The 23,254-nt window shown below is 40.4% G+C and overlaps 1 protein-coding gene across 3 annotated transcripts in view; it reads right to left on the reverse strand.

Moving 5' to 3' along the window:
* The window catches only part of rmdn2 (regulator of microtubule dynamics 2), a 40,340-nt gene that overhangs the window by 16,141 nt on the left and 945 nt on the right, over window positions 1-23,254 (reverse strand). Inside the window, exons 1-5 of one of the 3 annotated variants that reach the window (XM_004554530.5) lie at window positions 22,318-22,435; window positions 20,516-20,970; window positions 5,152-5,326; window positions 4,960-5,062; window positions 2,785-2,845 (exon numbers count right to left, since the gene is read on the reverse strand). In XM_004554530.5, the coding sequence (XP_004554587.2) occupies window positions 2,785-2,845; window positions 4,960-5,062; window positions 5,152-5,326; window positions 20,516-20,961 (785 nt within the window). In that variant the 5' untranslated portion in view covers window positions 20,962-20,970; window positions 22,318-22,435. Of the gene's footprint in view, window positions 1-2,784; window positions 2,846-4,959; window positions 5,063-5,151; window positions 5,327-20,515; window positions 20,971-22,312; window positions 22,436-23,254 lie in introns of those variants that run through there. The other 2 variants (XM_004554528.3, XM_004554529.3) reach the window with 2 other exon arrangements.

Below are 23,254 nucleotides of genomic sequence, written 5' to 3' on the forward strand. Positions count from 1 at the left end.
CCCACTGTTGCCAAAGTGCTTGACAATAGGGGGTCATACCATTGTTGGGTTTTTCACTGTATGTATTATTGTAGGATCTACTGTACAATATAAAGCACCTTGAGGTGACTGTTGTTGTGATTTGGCGCTGTATAAATAAAGTTGAATTGGAATTGAATTATATCATGAGCAGTAAAAGATACAGTAAAGGTAACAAAATTGTTTATGTTGTCCGTTTTTGAATTATCTTCAAGTTCCCTACAATAAATGTTATGTAGTAAAGAATACTAGGAATTCAAAACATTTTCTTCCATGATCCAAACTTAATTTCCTGATGGAGAAATCATGTCATTTAGAAGTGCTGTCAAGGGGAAAGGCAAAGTCCTTCGAAGTAAACTAGACAGTTGACTAGTTATTCATTTCAGTGAGCCACTGGCTCGATGTTTCGGTTAGACTTTTGAATCATTTTACCACTTAGAGTAGACCAAGCAATTTGTCCCTTTCTAATCATGATGCCCTATTACACTACCTGGAATACTATTGGCTGCAATAGACACACCCCACCGTGAAGCATATTTGGCCTAGAAAAGCCAGGGTAGGTGTAGAGACATACTTTATGTGATATGCCATGCAAACTGCAGATACAACAAAGCAGGTTTGTTTAGACAGTCCCCCTCACCCAACCTGCTCGACTGTCACTCATAGATGCAAGGGTGACAGGAGTTTACTGGCAGCCATTTATAAATCCACTGCAATTTCAATAACGATTTGGGCTTTCAATTTTCAGTTGTGCCTACACCGTTTATCACTTTTACATCTTTGACTTCCAGGTAAATCGCAATCAATCAATTTAAACACCTTAAATGAGGTCACACGGCAGAAAAAAGGTCCAAAAAGACATTCTTTCACTGGTATGTAAAGTCTATAAGTAGTTTCAGTGGCTGAGCAGAAACTGACTGGCAGCCTGTTTAATCAACATCTGTGAAACTGTGACAAGCTGAACAGCATTCAGGAAAACAGGTGACAAGTTTTCTCACGGCATCAGTACACTAAGTAAACAGTTACCTCAGACATAAACTTCCTTGCAACACTGCCTGGCACCGTCCCCACTCCCTGCCTCCTCCCTTCCCAAAGTGCAGCTTTACCTACTTTGCTCTGTCCGTTCAACTTAGATGCTGTTTATGCTCGGTTTAAGAATCTTACAAATTCCATCAGTGGATACAGGATTAAGAATTAAGGTTTTTTCTTTTTTCAAAGCCGTTCCTCTTAATTAGCTAAACAAACACAGCCTTATTTTTCACCTGCTGTCTCGAGTGCTGCGGTATGTGCATGAGCTAATGCTAATTATTCCCTAACGAACAGAACAAATAGGACTTCTGGTGCAAGCGGGCCGTTTTCTGTGAGAGAACTTTGTGTGCCTATACATAAAGTAACCACATAATCTCAATTACACTGGACACTCATTTATGAAATGCAAGTACCAGTAAACACTTTAAATTGGAAACGTTTTTTAGAATGGCCTCCATTAAGGACAAGTTTAAAAAAAAAAATAAAAAAGCTAGATAAATGTGCTCGCATTTTATTGGAGCTGTGCGCGCGTGTGTTCTGAAGAAATCATAACTGTATCTAGTGCAATTTTCATCTCTCCGTTTCAGCCACAGATTCCATCAGTCAAGTTTTGACATGAGCAGTGTTTCAGATGGAGGAATGCATTGGGGCCTGCACAAATACAAACGGGATGCACGCCATCAGGCCCACTATGCAGAGCTAATTAAAAGCAAGGGGATTTTTGCTTGAGTCACAGACTGACTGGGGTGGTGTACAAGTGGAGAGGAGGTATTCCTGATATCCTTTCCTTTAATTTGTCCGGGGATAATCTGTGACTGCCACTTACACTAAGGACCACAGAGGACAAATAATAGTCATTTTGTCTGTTAGCGTCAGATTCAACAAAGGTATCATTAAATTATGCTGATGTTTTGTGACAAGAACATGTAAAATGAAAATAAATGCCTTGGAGCGACCTGTTCAGCAGCACATCCCTAAGCGCTGAATACGTACGGCTACAAACAATGCATGTACAACTTGCACTGCTGTGAAGCAACTAACAACCTGCAGAAAAAGTTAACTGTTGCAACTTCTGCAGACACGAGTTACTCCACTATAACCGTCAGTCGAACTGAGCCAAGCTTGTGCTTACATTCCTAAATTGGATGAGATGCTATCAGGTGGATGAGGGGCTGATCCGAAGGAAGGAGATGTTTGAGATGTAAGCTACTACTATCTGACAAGCATACATGCTTTCAAAGGATGCGGCAGTGCTCTGCTGAAGGACACCATTTCACTCGTATTTTACATATTGCAGGGCTTTCTGGTTGGGTGTAAAGCATAAACCAACAAATTCATATTTAAATTGCTTTTTTCATTTACCCGTGTGAGTTTTCTCTTTTCTTGTTCAAGCTACATTTAGTAGGCTACCCAAAGGAAATGCCTGAGTCAGACGTTCATCTATTCAAACACAGAGGAACAGGCGCTCCAGGGTAACAAGTCACTCAACCCTACTGACACCTCTGATCTGGGGAAAGTACCTGCATTTGTGCTTTCATTTGGTCTCATAGCATTTAACTTAAAATTAGCTGGATTAGAAATCTGCATAACATTGATTCTCACATAATGGGACTTCTCTCATATTCAGGCTAAGCCTCATCTCAGACATCTTTCATTGCGAAAATCAGAAAGAGTTTATTGAACAGAAGAAAGTTGCATTTAAATGATAACAAGCATAAGGAAACGGCTCAGACCTACCACTGATGACTTTCAGCACATGTAGGATTTAAGCTCACTGCTTCCTCGCCAACTTTCTTCCCTGAGAGGAAAGAGAAAAAGACAGATAAACGGATAACGATCCTCTGCTGAAACATAAATCTGACACACACTCTGCAACCTGGACATTCTTGTTCTACGGGACGAAAGAACAGAGACTGGATTAGTACAATCAAGGGGTGTGTTGACTAAGAAAGCACAACAGGACACACATAAATCAAGAAGCATCAATGGGCACTGGATTAAAGCAATAAAACAGAAGTTACATCAAATGCAATCCAGGAAGACAGCTCAGTTTTTAATCCTTCATCACTTAGTGGAATGCGTTTCATTTTGTCCGCTCTATTAATATCTAAAAGAATGTTAAACATGATTCTTTGCTACTTTAAAATTTCAAGGCTTTGACACGTTCAAATGCTTTGAGACAGGTGCCTTAGCAGGAAGCACCTGGCTGGCTCTGCTTAGAGGTACAATGATGAGAAAGGATTACAGAGAAACAGGTCAGTCCAGTATGAAAACGAAAACAAACAAACAAAAAAAACAAAAAAAACAAAACAGCCTCTGTTTGGAAAAATAAAACCCACTGTGGTCAAATGTAAACGATTAAGAATAAAGCAAATTAGGTCAAAGAACAAAGTGTTTGTTATCATTAAGTTAATATGAAAGTATCCTCTTTTTTGAGCGTATTACCTATGTACACAGGACAAAGATGGCAACATAAAAGGACAATTTTCTGAAGTTAACTTCAGACACAAGTATTGTAAATGCTCCTAGGGTCACCTAATCCTTTTAACACTTAAAGTAGCTCATAGGAGACATTTTGTTGTTACATTTTTTTAATTTATAGATAAAAATACACAAATGTCAGTTTTCATCTGGAACAGTCCAATCGTCAATTGAAAAACTGTCTTTGTTTCATTTAAGTGTACAGTACCATTAGCTCCACTGAGCCTACACTCACCTGCCACCTCATGGATTACACCTTGCTAGTATTGCTGCTTTGTGGCACAGATTCAACAAGATGCTAGAAACATTCCTCACAGGAATCCAGGAAATCCCACAGCCACTCTAATGGACTGAGCTCTGGTTACAGTGGAGGGTATTTTGAAGTCAGTGAACTCTGCCACGTTAGAGAAACCACTAACATCACTGAGATGACACGTTATCCTGCTGAAAGCAGCCATCAGAAGATGCACTTTGGTCATGACGGGATGGACACGGCCAATAACAACACTCAGATAGGTTGTTGCATCACACCACCGCCAACTGCCTGAACCTTTGATACAAGGCAGGATGGATCCAAGATTTTAATGCTGCTGACACCAAATTCTGACACAGCCAATCATTTTGTCAATCTTCTACTGTGTAGTTCTGGTGAGCCTCTGTGAACTGTAGCCTGACCATTCTCTGTTTTCAGACCTAAAGATGGCTGTGTGGAACAATCCCAGTAGATCAGCAGTTTCTGAAATACTCCGACCAGCCTGTGCTACAACGACTACACCACATTCAAAATCACCTTCAGTACTCATTCTGATGCTGAGTTTAAACTTCAGCAGGTTGTCTTGATCATGTCTACATTACTAAATGCACTAAGTTACTGATTACATGATTAGATATCCAGGTTAATGGGCATCTGTACAGATGTACCTAAAAGCAGCCATTGAGTTTATTAGAATTAGAACCTAGACTTGTTGAAATTAAAAAGATGAGGTACTAGACACCAATGTTTGGGGGTTTACGTTGAACAGAAATTAGAGTAAATGACTAGAATATAACACTATACAAGGATCTTTGCACTGGTCATTGCAGAAGTTGTGACTCAGTGCTGTTTAAAGAACTGAATTTTTCTAGAAGTGTTGTGTAATTAACTTAAGCAATATGCTTAACTGAAGATACTGAAGATACATGAACGTGTTGCATCCAAGCTAGTATGACAGATAAATACCAATCCAGGGCTATGTTTGGTCCAAGCTTGCCAAGCACTCCTGCCAATTCCCTGACATTGCTTAAAACCACATTTGGATTTGGGTATTCCAGATGAGACACTGACTTTTGAGGGTTGGCCAGTGTAACAGTCGGATTTATTATAAGATAACATCTCATATCCAGCGTAGAATGCTAGTCAAACGAGACATGAAACAAGTTTTAGTAAATTACCAGTCTCTGCGTAGGTCTTCTTCTCCTCCAGAGTCAAGCTGATGTCATGGACGTCACAGTAAGCTCGGGTTAGCCGCCAAAGAAATGTCGAATTTTGTCCAAACTAGAGAAGTACATGAAAGTACACAACTCCATCACACTGTTTTGTATTTATTATGGAGACAAACACGAATTAATGAAATGTATATGCACCTCTTCTCTTTGTTCCAAAAGGATATTAAGACTTTCCCGTTTGTCAGACTCACAGCCCTGATGCAAACGGTCAATCTGCTCAATGAGGAGAGACAACTTGTCCACAGGATGCTCTTGATCCCTCTCTTCTGCATCACTTAGCTCATCCTCTGAGTCTGTGAGCGCAGTCATGTACCTGTAAGTACAAACAAATGGCAAAAGAATGAGGTGCAGCTTCATTTTGCTGTCAGCATGTGCAATTAAACGTTACTGATGTGGATTAGAAAGCTGTGCTGAACGCGTACATGCAGACCACACCGTCTCCATCCTGCTATCAGCAAAGTGCATACGCTAAACTCAAGAAGAATTAATAAACCGCCCTACATGTGAGGTGAACTCACCCCAGCTGAGGAGCTTTTCAGATCAATCAAAATCCTGTCATCATGAGAATTTTTACAAGCCACTCTGTGCCACATACTGATTATAAAGAAGCCCTATTCACTGCCTGTTTATGCACAAAAAAAAGGCACCAGGTTTGTTTATATAAGTTGGTCTGTTAATTGTTTAAAAATACTAGCTCTTAAGGAATTCCTAAAGTCTAACTTTAGTTACCTGAAGGCTTTTTCACAAACACAAGGAGACTTGTTTAGCACTGTGAGGCACGCAATGCCTGTGTTAGAAGTTTTATGGTGCCCTTTCAATGGCTGCACACGCACACTGACTCCCTAAGCTAACACTTAAATAGCAATGGCAGAAAAAAAATACCCATATTAAAAAGGCAGGTGAAAATAAAAGACAGACAAAGGTAAAAAATATGAAAGGCTTCTATTAAGTGTTGGCAGTGGCTGCATATGCGTCATTGGTGGTTAAGAGAATGTTTTGGGCTGTGAGCCATGGTTCTGAAGGGATGTGTCGGAGCGGGCCTCAGACATAAACCCTGTGGACCCAACAGGTGCCTTGTGCTGCAGGGCTGCTTGCCAGTTCCACCCCATAACGCACGCGCGCGCACACACACACACGCACACACACGCGCACACGCACACGCACACACACACACACACACACACACACACACACACCTGGGTGCAGTGATTACAGGAGTAATATGAGGGCATTTGAACTGCAGAGATTTCCCTTAGCCAAGAAAGCAACTGTTGATGATGAAGTGCCACTACAGTAAAAGTCAAGTGCACAAATCGACTTATACACTGAAATAATGGGAGTTTTTCCCACTTTTCAATCAATTTTACTTCAATGAAAATGCTTTTTAACCCCTATCAATATTTTTATACAAACAGTTAAGTGCATGATAGTTTACACTGTAGGAAAGGTGACCAGCTACCGAGAAATATTATATTCCCAGGGATCCCAGAGGCTATGTTGTCGGGGGGCTTTTTCCCCGTGGTAGGCTCTCCCATGGCAAATTGCTCCTGGGTGAGGGACCAGACAAAGAGTGATTCAAAAACCCCAATGAGTGAAAGATCTAGAGAATATCTCACCCTAGCCCGGGATAGGGTTACTGGGGCCCTGCCCTCGGGACAGGTGGGGAAGGTGCCCAAGGGCGAGTGCCTGGGGATGGGCCTTAGTCTAAGACACACCAGGCAGGCACATCCCAAATGAGGGACATGGGCCCACCCTGCAGTAGGCCCGCCACCCACAGGAGGTGCTGTAGGAGTCTGGTGCAGTGTGTGCTGGGCGGGGGCCAGGGGTGCAAACCCTGGTGGACTGATCCCCAGCTCGAACCCGAGCAGGGTTCTGTTTCTGGACTTCTGTGCAAACCAAAGTTTGTCCACAACGAACACGATTTTGAAATAAGGACACCCAAGGCCACAGGTCGATGACAGATTTTGTAATCGTATCATCAGATCTAAGGCCGTATGTTCTGGACACTTGGGTGAAGACAGGTGCCTAAATGTATAGTGAGGGTTACCTTCAACTCTTACCACCATTGACAGCATTCCGAGGGAGAATGGGGACATTGAGTCCGAATAGACCATGTTTAATACCTTAATTGCTGAAGTTTCTCCACTGAGCTGCAGCCACAAGGTGGTTGGTGTCTGTCTTGGTGGTAACCTTTGAACCAGATGGTGGGCACTGAGCCAGTTAAACAACTCCTTGGAGGCATCCACTCCAGGGGATGAAGTTTACCCAGAGTTCTTGAAAGCTCTGGATGTTGTAGGGCTATCTTGGTTGGCAAGAATGAGAATCAGCATCTCCAAGTCGGAGGCCATGGTCCTCAGCTGGAAAAGGGTGGAGTGCCTACTCCAGGTCAGGGACAAGTTACTGCCCCAAGTGAAGGAGTTTTTCCAATTCAATTTTCTTTATATAGCGCCAAATCACAACAACAGTCACCTCAAGGCGCTTTATATTGTAAGGTTTACCCTACAATAATACATACAGTAGAGTTTAAGTATCTTGGGGTCCCACCAAGAGGAAGCCACAGGGCAGACCCAGTACATGTTGTAGAAATTATATCTCCCAGCAGGCCTCTGGGAACACCTAGGTGTTATCCTGGACAAGCTGGAGGAAGTGGCCGTAGAGAGGGAGGTCTGGGCCCAGATAAGAGAAAGAAAGTGGATGGATGGACTATCGCTTTTACCACTGTTATAAATTTGAGAATTGGACTGCATAAAGATTAATCATTTGCCATAATGTCTGGAATCTATGAGCAGGGTTTCTTTCCCGCGAGATGTCTTTAGGAGCGATCATGGCTCAAGAGTTGGCAGTTCGTCTTGTAATCAGAAGGTTGCCGGTTCGAGCCCCGGCTCCGACAGCCTTGGTCGTTGTGTCCTTGGGCAAGACACTTCACCCATTGCCTACTGGTGGTGGTCAGAGGGCCCGATGGCGCCAGTATCCGGCCTCTGCCAGTGCGCCCCAGGGCAGCTGTGGCTACAATGCAGCTTGCCATCACCAGTGTGTGAATGTGTGTGTGAATGGGTGGATGACTGAATGTAGTGTAAAGCGCTTTGGGGTCCTTAGGGACTAAGTAAAGTGCTATACAGGCCATTTACCATTTAACTTCAGATGCCCCCTCTGCCTTACTTTTTATCATTTGTGAGCGAAATGCATGCACTTGTAACGTGAGTTTTTGCAACAGTGAAAGACCTCTACATCAGAACAGTCTACGGGTGGAGGAGAAAATGAAAAAACACAACCATACAGCAATATCTGTACAGGGACACTAGATGTTGATATTTTATTAAATACATTTAAATAACAGTCATTCAGTCAAATAGTCACAGCCTGACATGAACTGACTGAAATAAATCTCAGAGAGATTGTTGAAGGTTTACAAATAATTGCTGTATAATTTATAAATGCAGACAGATTGCCAACACGTTGTCAGTCTAAATGAACACAACCTGAAGGGCGTCAACTCAGCTGGCTGCCAGCTGGATGCATCTGGTTATAGTCCTATAAAAGAGGAAGGTTCCTTAGCACAAAATTAATAACTGAATGTGAATTTCTGTTAAATGTGAATTGCTCTCTATTTAGTTTATTGCCAACTGTGCTGATATTTATTCCTGAGAAAAAAAAGCATGTCTTATTTTTTGAAATAAGACATGATATTGAAATAAACTGATTGTTTTTAGAACGGAGCATATTTTTCCCCATTTAGTGGATCTGGCTTTTCATGTGTTGCACATAACAAATATCCAAATATCTAAATAAATACATAATAATAAAAATAAAATCAGATATATGTATTAAAACTTGGGTCATTAGAAACATTAGTTAGCACAGTTTAAAACAAGGTTGCAAGAGTGTTTTCAGCAAGGGTAAATCTTATTGCTCCAAAGTCCAAATTTTTAACTACAGGATTGATTTTTATTTTTTTAGCATTAGTCAGGAGTTTAAATAACTGATTCATTGGCTTGTCACATTCAGCAGCTTAGCAGGAAACAGAGAATCTCTGTAACTGCAAAAGAAACCAGACTTTGCCTCATACATATTTTAATCTCCGTTTGTTTTTATACCATCATTTTGAGATTGTAGCAAGGCTTTGGCAGACTTGCTACAATCTCCCTCTGCACACTAAACCCCAAAGTAAACCCTAATACCTGCAGGCGAAGCTCAAATCATTTATTGGCCAATACATTTCAGCTTAAAAAAATTTGAATGTGGGTGCTTTTGTGTTCTTACTTTTTTTTTTTTGGTCTAGCTGCAACACAGCACGCTGCACTAACTTTCACCAAAAAAAAAAGCCTTGCATTTATCTTTAGCCTCAATGTACTAGTCATTCATTCTCTCATTCATTCATCCTTTTGTCTTTTTAATTCATTCAACAGCCCTTTTTCCCTCCCTCACTCCCTCTTGGGTGGAGAGACAGGCAGTGGCGTACTGAGTGATCAACGCATTCCTGTCACGCCATTCCACGGTTCATGAATCACTTGAGTTGAAAGAAAAAGAAGCTAAGAATCTATTTGTCTTACTGTGTGTTTATGTAATGTACATATGTTTGTACAGGAACCATTATTATGTTGGCGGTGTTACTAGCAGCGCATAGCTCTGAAAGAACAAATCTAATTAAGTTTGGGTAAGGGAAAGGACCTCACAAACAAAGACAACAGTATTACAAGAGAGAGAGAGAGAAACGGAGAGAGACCTTCTGTGACTATAATCATGGTGCAGATTAGTGAAAAACAATGACTGACTTCGATCATAATCTTTGACACCTCGGTATGACCCTGAAAATTGACCATTTGGTCAAAGCATTTAACAGATAACTACCAGATAATGTAGCAAACATGGATAATTATGTATTAGATTTTGCACAGCATCACACAGAATGATAATTGGTAAATGCACTGGTTCTTCTATAGTGATTTTCTAATACACCTGAGCACCCATTCACAACCATTCATACATGCATTTTTTTCTATGCTTGAGTCCTTTCTAATTAAAATTCACACACATTCATATGGATACATCCGAAACTAACTTGGGGTAAGTATCTTGGCTATTTAGCATGCAGACTGGAGCAGCCAGGGATCAAACCACCGACGTTCTAAGTAGTAGATGCTCTACACCTGAGCTACAGCCACCCCCATATAGCGTGACAATGAGAAAAGTGAATAATGTCTTCACTTTACGATTACATCATTCAGCTCATTCAGATTAAAAGTCCAGCCCAAGTCCAAGTGAAGTGTTACAAAGAGGAATTTATAACAAATAGCTTTACAAGCTTAAATTCATGGAGATTACTGTTATATGGAAACACCTAAAGAAAATAATAACAATATACAGGGAAAAAGCAAGTGCTGCATGGCTCTAGAGGTTTATCCAACAGGTGTTTATTAGTAGTGTGAACACAAGCTCAATATAAAAAAATTTAATTAAAAAGGAATTGCTAAATATAATTGCCAAAAATCATGTAACAAGTTTATTCTTGGTTTGTTTTGCCTGCTGAATTGCTCCAAGAATAAACTTGCGACATGATTTTACCCTAAACAGAGTGGCTCAGCAACCCCTCCTCCTCCTCCCCTTGTTGTTTTTTTAAAAAAAAAGTAGAGCTTTGGTAACACAGCATGGGGTTTCAAATGCTGCTAATTGAAAGAAACCCCCTAAAAATGGGTTCATAATTAATTTTATCCAGTCAGTACTGGATCCTGTAAAAAGAGAACTTCTTGGTTTGTAATCAGCACCATGCACAAAGCTGTGAACAACACTGTAACTCCCCATTGCAACGTTAATGGTTCCTGAAGCTTTACTTTCATTTTCAAACAGGCTGTGTGCTCCCTAGGGGAGATCATTCAGTGTGTAGAGCCTAAGGGGGCAAAGAAGGAACCTCTTAATAGAGCTTACTAATGGCAGTTTCCACGGTTACCGCCTTCAAAACAAAACCCCAGTTACCATCCCAACATCACCGGGCCTAAGAGCATGCAGCTCAGCTTATTCAGAGTCTGGTGACAGGTCCAATGAAAGCCTGCTGTGAAACAATGCCTGACTGACTGGAGCGAATCCAGTTATTTATTCTCCATCCCTCCCCCTAAAAACGCTGATGTCACCTTTCACTTTCCCTACCGACCTACAAGCCAACTGACAGCGTCACTGACTTTCTCAACATGACCCCCTGCGTTGTGCTGGAAAAAGATGTGGGTGATAAACAACGCATCATTCATTTCTCACAGTCACAAGATGACACTGCACATTAATAAAGAATAGAGCCATTCATTCCAGCCACGTTATTTTTATCTCTACTGTGTATCCATAAATAGCACTTCTATTAGGATATGATAAAATGTTGTTCCTGAAATAGCAGATGAATAAACAAGTTTTGAAAGTGGGGATGTACACAGCTGCACATTTGACATTTAGCTGCAATGTCACCAAAAGTAAACAGGAAAGAAACACGTGTATGAGAGTCATCAATGTGACCAATAAACCTGTTAGAAGGTCACAAAGATATTTAAGATAAAATAAATTACAGCAGAGTGTTTGGCAATACACAGTAAATAAGAAACAGAGTATAGAATAAGCAATTTATCCGACAGGTTACTCTTTTTGTGTGTTTTATTACACAACTTCCTGAGTTTGATGTGTTGTGATGGATTGCTTCCATTAGCTGGAAAAGGTTTTTAATCAGCTAGGAAGGATCATAACTCTAGTGACAGAGGATTTGACAGCAGGGTGGCAGCAGCACGTTTCTTGAGAATACCAAATGTTGCTTTGTTCTTGTAGCAAAACAAATAAGAACAGCAAAGAGTAAAGAACACAGCTCAAAGAGCTTTCCAGTGAAAGACATGTAGGCCCATAAAGCCCACAGAGCAAACTGGAAGTCAGTGAATGACTAGATTTGGTAGTTTTAGATATATTCACACTATGATTATATACATAAATTGTTGAATTGAAATGATGACTGACCCACAGACTCTGTGCACCTGATTAGTTGTAATAGCTAAATCACTGTCCTGATCAACCTCTCTCTGCATTATTAATGCTGAAGCAGACTAAAATTAGTACTGGGAAGCAAACTGGAACAGTATCGGTATTCCAGTTTTTCAAGCTTGACGTGAATTTTTCCAATACTACTATACCGATGAACAGGAAAATAAACAAAACACCCACTGTGGCTTTTCAAGGGTTTCAACATACAAAATTACCGACTACCAGGAGCGTCATGGAGCAAACTCAGAGGTTCTAATTATATGACACAACAATTATTAGCAAACGCTTCACTCTAAAGGAGAAAACAACAAAGCAACATAAATCATTTGACACTAGAGCATGATTAATACAGGATTTTTAATGCCGATAACATTACTGCCCTCTATTGGGCAAACTATACAATGTAACACTCCTTACATAGTTGAAGGGTGTTTCTGTCATTTTTTTATCCGTTGTAAATTCTGACACCAATAGGTTATCAAGTAGCTAATAACAGCCAATATAATCAACTTGCTGATAAATTGACTAATTGTAATCCCCCCCCCCCAAATGATGCCACCGAATAGCAAGAGCGTTAATGCTAGCTACCAGCTACTAACAGCTGTCCTGCAAAGTTTGGAAGAGAAAGCTGAAAGGAAGTTTGTCTTAGCTCTGCTGTGGAAACAGTAAAAGCAACGCAAAAAGTGACATTACACTAAAAGCAGAACAGGCCATCTGTTTAGGACTGATTATGAAGACCTCATTATATTAGTAACAGAACCTAAATGGAATTTATTAATTATTTCGATTTTTTTTTAACTTTATAAATTTATTTTTTCATGACGACAGTAAAATTCATTATATTCTAGAAAGTCCTGAAAGGTGAATTGGCCAACTAGCAAGAGTTCTATACATCTGGAGGAGCAATTGTTGGTCAAAAGTGTTGGTGCTAATTAGGGCTGCCACAAACGATTATTTTGATAGTCGACTAGTCACCGATTATTTATGCGATTAGTCGACTAATCAGATCATCATCCACTGGACATAAAACTACAGCTTATTGCACCAGCAGCATCTGCTCTTATATAACTATCATTAGCTTACAGCTTTAAGCTTTTAAGGTGCTAACTAAAAATAAAGACAAGATGATAGTTTATTAAATTTTAATGAAATTTGCAGATTGTTTCGGTGAAGTTTAATAAACTCCTTGCTATCTAAAATATAACAGGACAACGGAGTATATTCTCCAGCATCTCACACTTCTGATAATCAGCTGTCTGCTTGACGTTTATTCAGCTGTGTAAAAACTATAACTTTAATCTCAGACAAACCGATTTACTCAGGAACAAATAAAATACAAAAAAAAAAAAGCCAAACAACAACATTTTTAAATTATCTAAGTGACTCATATATATTTAACCTGAGTAGCGAAAGACGGCGGTGGGTTTGAAAACAATTTGCCGGGAGTCCGGTGTTCTCACCGCGCTAGTGACCTAGCCCCCGGCTAGCTATCGAGCTAGTGGGTAACAGACGTCTCCGAAAACGTCGGAGCGCTTTTGAAAATATGTGGTGTCCTGATAAACTGAGCAGATATTTGAGGTTTACACAGCTACATTCTCGCCTGAAAATATGTTAAACGTTTATTTTGTGACCCAGAAAGAATAATAAGAGTAATATTAAAACTAACTAGCTGCCGCCATTGTTGGAAACTAAGCTGGGCCGCGCTATGAATTCTGGGACACAGCTGCTTCTTCTTCTTCTTCGGGGTTTAACGGCAGCTGGCATCCTTGTACATGCAGTGCTGCCATCTTCTGTTTCAGTCCGTTATTACACTCTTAAATCCTGCTACTTATTCCTGCGTCTTTTGGGATCTTACAAAGCTTCAAACAACGCGTCGACTATTAAATCAGTCGTCGACGATTTTGATAGTCGACGTAATCGTGACTAGTCGACAAATCGTGGCAGCCCTAGTGCTAATGGCCACCTGCAAAATAACCGATCTCATTAAGATGAGTGAGCATCAACCTTTACTCTCTATACCACATCATCTGAATATAAATTAGAGATGGACCAATCCAATATTACATATCGGTCCGATACTGACCTAAATTACTGGATCGGATATCGGAGAGAAATAAAAAATGTAATCCGATCCATTAAATATCACAAAAGCACCTCACAAAACTAGCGACACAGCGTAACCCGGGTCATGACCTTAGCACGTCTGAGCGGTGTGCGTCTCGTGATAGAGTGGCGTGCGAGACCTGTTGGCGGTCTGGTTGAGCATTTGGAGCCTCACTACGTGCTTCCAAACCAGAATTTCATTTTGGAGAAAGCTATCCCAGAGAAGTAAAGCAAGTGTGTAAGTTCATCTCTGAATGTTCGTAAAGCATTCCCACGTTAAGCTTAACAACCGATATATGGAGCGACTGCCTCTCTCTCCCTCCCTCTCCTGCTGCTACTTCAAATTGAAACTGATCAACAATCAGCTGATCGGCTTTTCTGTCGCGACCCCCGTCTCTCTTGTTTGTTTTTCACCCACTTTGCGGCAGAAAGAGGAAACCGGGCTGAACAACAGCAGCACGTTTAAGCTTGATAAGCTGTTGTTAGAATTTATTTAAGATTACTTTCTACACCAGGATCTAGCAAAGTTTTGCCAGGGGGGCAGGTAGGGCATTAACAGGGAAAGAGGGGCACAAAAACATACTTTTCTTTCTAATTCTCATGTCTAGCTTTTAATAAATAATTATCTGAATCTTACAACCAAAGTTTTCATCTGATGTAAAATGTATAGAAATCCATTTTTGTATATACACTCTACAAAAATATAAACGCAACACCTTTGTTACTGCTCCCATTCCCCATGGGATGGACGTAGAGACCTAAAATTCATTCCAGATACACAATATAACCATCCCTCCCAAACAGTGGTCACAAATCAGTCCAAAACTGCACATTCCAGGGTGGCCTTTTATTGTGGGCAGTCTGAGGTACACCTGTGCACTACTCATGATGTCAGATCAGCATCCTGATGTGGCACACCTGTGAGGTGGGATGGATTATCTCAATATAGCAGATGTGCCCACTACCACACATTTGGACTGATTTGTGACCACTGTTTGGGAGGGATGGTTATATTGTGTATCTGGAATGAATTTTAGGTCTCTACGTCCATCCCATGGGGAATGGGAGCAGTAACAAAGGTGTTGCGTTTATATTTTTGTTGAGTGTAGTAACTATTAAGTCAAATTTATAACCTAGAAAGCTACTGTACTTTTTCCTTTGCAATTCTGTTGAAGAAAGATGTTGAATCTATTTAATTACTGTAGAAAAATTATAGACTTCTGTGCATTTTTTTTAACACGTGCTTTAAATTCAAGTTGATTACGTCAATTAAGCATTATGGGGGGGGGTCCCTATTTCTTTCTTTCTTTTTTTTGCTGGCAACCCTATTAGTTAGGTTGTTTAATATTTCCACTAAGTACTCTTTAAAATACCACAATAGGGAGGATGGTGTAGGTTTAAGTTTATTAGATTGATCAGTGTTGGTGGACTATGAATATATATATATCCTATATCGGATTTATATTGCTATCGGCAGATATCCAAATTCATGATATCGGTATCGGACATAAAAAAGTGGTATTGTGCCATCTCTAATATAAATACGGATTAAATACTGTACAGCGAAAACTTGATTAAACAATGTTTGACTGAAACTGTTTAACAGATTAAAATGCTAATGGAAAAAAATGCCTTTTTTGCATCACGTTTATAAGATCGGGTCTATAAAGAAGCAACCTAAAAGGGAGACGTGGGTGGTCAAACTTAACAGATATAGGTCAGAGACCAGCCAATTTGACGAGAAACGCATCAGACAGCTGAAATGGGTGCATAGTATAAACTATTTTCCTCGAGTTAACAGATGTGTTTGTTTGGCTAATAGCCTTTCATTGAAGAATAATCTGAGGACATAGACGTGAATGTAGTGGATATGGACAGCTGCGAAGCAACACCTGCATGACGTCACAGGGAAGTTAGACTAAATCTTTTAATCACAAAGCAGACAATGAACTTCTTTTTTTTTTCTAAACATTTCTGTGTGTTGATCAGGCTTGCCCGCCGCTAAACAAAACTCCTTCTTAAATCTGCTTAAATCAACAACTATCCGATGTCATAAATGCTTGTTTTTTTGGAAAAGGAAAAAAAGAAGTGGTAATGTCCTTGAGCTACAGCGACGTGATGTGAATAAACTCAGTGGGAACTGTTTGAGGATTTACAAGTTCCTACAAGACACCTTTAAATGAGGCCTCTGACAGCTTGCCACAAAGACAGTGTGATTGATGGGTCTGCTTACCTGCAGAAAGGTAGCTTTGAGGAAGTCGCCGTGACACATGAGCAGTGAATGGAGTAAACAGCTGGAACTTTTGACCCTGTACCCGCTTTTGATCAACACTACGCCGCTCTGTAACTCTGCCATTATGTCACACTAATTGTTCTCTTGTTTGAGTAAAACACATTATTGCACTCAGGTTGGAGGCAGGCTGTACTGCCAACACTGGTCACACTTGAAGTCTCTTTGTAAACAGAGGACAAAGTTGATTCATAAAAATAACCTTTGCAATTATGCAAACAGAAAAGTATTACACTTGAAGGAATGACCTCCAGAAAGGTAGAAAAAAGTGCCTTTGCCTGGTCACGATGTGCACATATCATGTTTTGCAGCAGAGCTTGCTTTCGGATTGGTTGAAGGTCCTGTTTACACTTGCACGATGCCCTCTGTTGGAAACCTGCTTCTTTCTCCTCTGTGCTGTTAGCAAATCATAAAGATTAAGATAGTTTTTCTTTTTCACCCGCTTTTTCTGGAAGAAAGAAAGAAAAGAAAGAAAGTGTACTTTATTGGTCCCCGTGGGGAAAATCCCTCTCTGCATTTAACCCATTCACTCAGTGAAGCAGTGGGCAGCCACTGGGCGCCCGGGGAGCAGTGTGTAGGGACGGTACCTTGCTCAGGGGTACCTCAGGGTAGCTGTTCAGGGGAATCGAATCCCCGACCTTCCGATCATGGGGCCACCACTCTACCTACTGAGCTATCCCTGCCCCTACAGAGAGGTAAAATGTTAACCTGAAATGTTTACGTGAAAAAAAATGCACTAATCTTGCTAATCTTAAGGATTTGGATTTCAGCAAGCTCATAATATCTTCTACTTAATGCTTAGAGTGTGGGTTTTACGGGGATAATTTGTGGAGATATTGTGCTTCGAGACGGCTGAAAAGACACGAAGAGGCTTTTGAAAATGGATGTGAGGATTAGAAATCTTAACTAGGAGGGGGACGCCGCTCACTCCCTAAGGGGCTGGAATTTCTTCACTCCACTGTTCCCAGCTAACCCCCACACCCTCTGCTCTTACAAATAACAGAGCGGCAGGAAAGGCTCTTTAATTATAGGAGGTGTGTGCGTGATGTGATGTCTTTTAAAGCATAATAACCCCAACTGTAATTAGGAGCATTTGATGCGGCCGATGGCTGTCACTCAAAACCTGTGAACACATTTGCTAGAGGGCAGTCTGACACCTCCCAACTGTTTCTTTAGCCAATCAGGAGGGCAGTGGTAGCGACCTGAAAAGTTTATACATCATGAAAGAGGGCTCCTGGTGTCTTCTAAATAAGATCCAACTAAAGTAATTCATGCGCTACTGGCACAAGCAACAAGCACACCACTAATTAAACACTCAGAGCACGCTGGATGTTCAGTTGGCCTACTTTAAGTTGTTTTTTAAAAAATCTGCTCCAAGGCAGTACGATAATCACTGGGAGGATGGTAACAGAGATGGGGAGGAGTCATGCACCTCTGATCCAAGGCTCACTGCACACCTAAAGAGAGCGCGGCTAGGATGTGAATAGAGCTGCACCCAGTGTTGTGATGTCTCTTTGGCACTTGACATACTCCACTTCCTCCATAAATAAAGCAGGGGGTCAATCCAGGTTAAGTGGCTGGATAAAGCATGCTAAAATATCCTCTTTCTGATTTGGTGCTCACAGTTTATACAAGTTTGAGAGTTTGCGTGTTCAGATTGTCTCTGTTGGGTCCAACAAAAACTTAAGTGCTCCTAACCGGTGAAAATATTAAGGCCCCGGATTAATCGTCCTTATTTAACTGCTGATAATGTTTTGATAAGATGAGATTTTAGCTGGTTGTCCATTCACAATAGACATGTTATCTATGGCTGGCATGAGTTCAAGACATCTTGGCAGGGGGTGGATGACTGGGCATGCGGTGTTTGATTGGTCTGCTGTTATCTGCAGCACCTGAGGCATTTCTACATACTGTCACATATATAATTTAATGCAAAAAAACAGCAAGCGGGTTTAACTGGTAAAGTAGGTGGGCCAAAAGTCTCCTAAAAGCAGATAATGACCAACAAATACGGCTGTTAACGTGTAAACTAACCCGAAACTAATTTACCACTCACCACCTGTTAAGATATTTATCTGCAGTTTATTTTTCTGTTTGCTTCTTTGTGATTAGAACTACTTTCAGTAAGAAATGACTACAGCCTGATGATTGTATGGATATAGATAATTAGCATAAAACTGATTATAATATAATTACATTTATTGCTCTTCAACCATAAAGTGAGGCAGATATTTTCAAACCTTTTACTCAACTGTTATATTCTACAGGCTCATGGGGTGTAACTGAGTGAAGTGTGCTGGACAAACGGTGGAACAATGTCACAGATTCTTTGTGTCCATATAAAAACTTATTCATACTCTATACTTTATGAAGATATAAAAGCCCACTCTTGCTTCAGGTCAGGGAGATTTGTGGGCATTCACTTATGCACAGCATTTTAGTCAGATTGAAATCTGGACTTTGACTGGACTGTTTTTTCAGTCACTCTTTTGCAGATTTGCTACTTTGCTTGGGATCATTGTCCGGTGGCATGGCTAATATTTAACATTCTAACTGAGGAGTTATGTCTGAGATTCTTTGAGCACTGCAGAGCCTGACCTTGTGGTGAATTTTCTGGGATTTCCACTCCTGGGAATATTGATATTCGTCTTGAAGGTTATTCACTTGTTATTCAATCCTTCTCATTGTATAAATGATGAACTCCAAATTGTTAGGAAACAACTATATAACCCTTCCCAGACTGAACAAACAGCTGATATCTGTCCTCCTCAGCAACTAACACACCTGAAGCCTCCAGACCTGCAAACTGATAAAACATCAGCTTTCAGCATATTTACAGTTGCTGATGCTCAGATAATCAAGTACATGTGATTAGCAGCAGATAACTCCTCTGGATACCTATATGATTTCACACACTGGTTCTATAGTTTGCCTTAGTAACACAACCACAACAATGGTTGTGTTACAGGCAAACAGTGCAAATCACTACAGGTAAGTCACAGTTTCCACATCTGGTTCTAAATCCTAATCAGTCCCATCTTCCCCTTCATCTTTATCAAAGTGTCTGTTTTGTTTTGTTGTATTAAATTGGAACTCTTGATTTTTTTTACGTGTGCTTTCTGTTTCATTTTGGGCTTTTGCTTTAGCCAGATCACAGGTTCCCTTTTTGCTCAGTGACTCACTTCACGTCACTTTAATCTAACTAGCTGTTTGGCTCCCAGGAAACCACAGAAAACCATATACTTTTCCCTTCACAGAACATGAAATAAAAGTGAGATTAGAATTCTTCTTAAGTGCCTGTTCATTCCCACATCTTAAAACAGACCACAAGTGTGCATTATCTTTTGTTTAACTTTAATTGCAGCACATGCTTTTTTTACAACACAGATTCGCTTCTGTGATAATGTTAAGATTTGTTAAGGGTGTAACAATTATGAAACCAAGCCAGAAACTGCAATAGAGAAGTCTGTAACTGACTTATGGAGACAAACTAAGTGTTACTCACTTAATCCCTATTCTATAATTCACAAAGAAAGAACAGTGAAGGACACAATAGTCTTACTTTACAAATATGTCATTATTATTGAGCCACTGCACTTCCTGCATCAGCGTATCAGCATTAGTACTGTGATATTGGCAGATTGGCCACATGCAGTGTGTGTTCCTTAACAGCACATGAGGTGCACATAAAATATGTGCACCTCACGTGCTGTAGATGTATCTATTTATTCGATCTAGCGGCTTCTTCATCACTCAAAATTCAAAACTGCTGCAGCTAGTGAGGCTGGTGTAATGGGATGGAATTGTAAGTAAAAAGTAGCATTTGTTTAGGTTGGGCATAATTTTGTGTGTGAATCCTGTTAATCTGATATTTTCAGTTTAAGTCTATATGTATCTACGTGTATGTGAGCAAAAGAGCGCTTTGGAGGAAGTCAAATGACTTCTATGGCTTGCTGAGAGACAATTCAGGAAAGCATATTACTGTCATAGAATCTGTTAATGGAAAAGATTCTGATGTTGTTGTACATTTGCTCAGACATTATTAAGAAATCTCTAACCAGATAATAAAAAGGGAAAACTGTTTTCAGCTTTTAAAGTACTCACCCTCCTTCACTCTCTGCTTCCTCTGAGCTCCGGCCTGTAGCTCTGGCCTCAGCGACAGTGGCCGCAGTTCTTTTCCTTCGTGTTGGCGTAGTCCTGTGCAGAGAGCCAGTTCGCCGTGCCTCTTCACGTCCCCTGAACTCCTCTCTGACCTGGTCTTGCAGCGATGGCAGAGCGTTCTTCAACGCCTTCATTTCATCCTTCAGCTCTGACACACACTGAATCAGGGCTTCAAGGCGATCCAGCACTTCGGCCTGACCGCTGGGCAGACCAGGACCATCCACCAGCGTGAGACCATACCCTTGCTCATTAGTATGGTGAAATTGGAATCCCAGGCACGAGCCTCTTCGCCGAGACCTAAAATTTTGGTAACACACCACAGCCAAGCTGACACCAGCCACTCCAGCCAACGCTCCCAAAACCAGTACCTTGCTGTCTGTCTGGGCCATCCTGCAAACCTGAAGATACGCGAAGAAAAAAAACAACCTGAGGGTCACTGACTGCAGAAACTTTGCTGTGAAAGGAAGATTGTAGTTAATGAATTGCTAATTCTTTTGAGGCTGCAGCCATCCCTTTTGCTTTCACACCTTTTCTTACCACACTTCTCCCTTCCAGTCAGCTTTGCATGAGTACATTTTGATACAACACTATTGCCAACAAGCAGCCATTTCAGCATTGACCTTCTGTGGCTCACCCTCCCCATGAAGGGTGTCTATAATTATCATAAGCGCAGCTCTCATGCCAGCATTCTTCTACATGACTGTGGTTTTGTGAACTGAACTAAACTCAGAGATATATTGTATTTATACTGTTTGAACAGCCATTTCCTCAAAATGAGTTTAATATGTTATGATAAGTTTGCTACATTTTTTGAGCTTTTAAAGTGCTTGAAACACTATAGCTTCAATATAATGGGTTTAAAATATATTTGATTTTCACATCCTTAAAAAAAATGATGGAAAATATTGAAAATTTTCCATGATATAATTTTTTTCCACCATGCTAACAGAGAAAAACAAAAGCCCTTTCACTCACATGTGTCTCATGACTTGCATGAATGATCAGTGTCTGAAAGGAGCATTGTCAACACTGATTTCAATATGTACTTAGTTCTTGCAGAAAGATTTGCCTGCACAGGGTCTACTAAAAGTGAAGCAAGGACACAACAGCGAGAGTTTAACTATACGGAAAACAACATTCCCCTGTTTGGATAATAGGCTATACTTTGCTTTCTTTAAGACAAATGATTATGGCATTTAAATTCACATTACACTTCCGACCAACTTTAGCATTTAAACCCCTTTCTGATTAACGAAGCACCAGATATGAAACACATAAAACGAGACTCTGCCAGCACTGAAATTTCTAACATTAGTCAGCAACAAAGTGTTTAAACAAAGACACATGCTAGTAGTGGCTAGCCTCAGATAATTGGATCAACACATAATCTTCAAGGGAGCGTGTCAGCCAGCAGTCAAACAGCAGCTATTGCAGCCCGAGCACATTAAGAAATTTAAAAGCTTTCACGGTTTTCCTTAGCAGTACCCTATGAGATACCACAGCTTGACTAGAAGCACAGAAGATATCTGTGTTAATTAGCTTACAATATCATGAAGTTATGCTGCTAGCTCTTAGTCGCCAGTTACCAAACGACGTGCCAACGTTAAAAACAGAGCGACACGCTAACGTCACACAGATACAAAAACATAAATTGATCGCTTTCAGTAACAGAGAATCATCTCGAGGTCTTACATGAACAAAATGTACGTAAAAGTAATGAAAAGTGACATTAATATACACCTTACTGTAAGGTAGGGAAGGAGGCACTTGTCGGCTTGACAGCTATCTGGTGCGACAGCAAAAACATTCCGTGCTGGCTCAGGCGCCGAAAGGAAGAGTTCCGGTTATGTGCCAAAAACAAAAATTGATTGCTGATGGTTCTGTGTGCTTATGTTTAATATATTTGGTTAAACTGGTAAATAGAATGCTGTCGACGAGTTTATGAATGGGCTATATATATATGAAAAAAAGAAAATAATAATAATAAAGAAAGCCTGTATTGCAATGACTTTTGTCACTGCGCTATTGTGCCTTATCTGTGTTCTACATTATATTTTATTGAGCCCTTTTTTGGCCACTTCAGATATTTAATGCATAGCTATTAGAATATATCTGTTGTAATTTCTGCCACCGCTGCAGTTTCTGCTGTCACAAGATTTCTCTTGAAAATCACATTTTAAATTTCAATGAGACATTTCTAAAATTATTAATTAATTTATTCATCTATCCCTTTTCTTAACCTCTTATTCTGAGGGGACAGAAGGTTCTCATGGCATAGCTGTCATAGAGTGATAAGCAAGATACTCCCTGCACAGGTCACTAATGCATCACAGGGCCACTAATGACATGTTTAGTAGAAAGAAAACTCCAAATTTACATTAGGTCTGCTTCCCTGTCTGTATTTAAGCCATTCATAAAAGCAATCCTTTCTACCCTCTACCCTCAGTGCACAAGAAACTTTATTTTGTTAGTTACTGATTTCTTTTGAGTATGTTCATTTGGGAGAAGCAACGGTGTAAGAGCCACTGCTTCTATTTCACCAGGCAGAATGTGGGTGGACCATTTCAGTTACTCCCACTGATGCAGCTAAAACCCTGTTGGCTGTCAAATATGCATATCTGTGCTACACTGTGCTTACATGCATAGAGCACGATGTGGCTTTGATGGAAGAGACTTCTCAGG

This window comes from Maylandia zebra, linkage group LG13 (genome assembly GCF_041146795.1).
Source record: "Maylandia zebra isolate NMK-2024a linkage group LG13, Mzebra_GT3a, whole genome shotgun sequence".
Classification (NCBI taxonomy): Eukaryota; Metazoa; Chordata; class Actinopteri; order Cichliformes; family Cichlidae; genus Maylandia; species Maylandia zebra.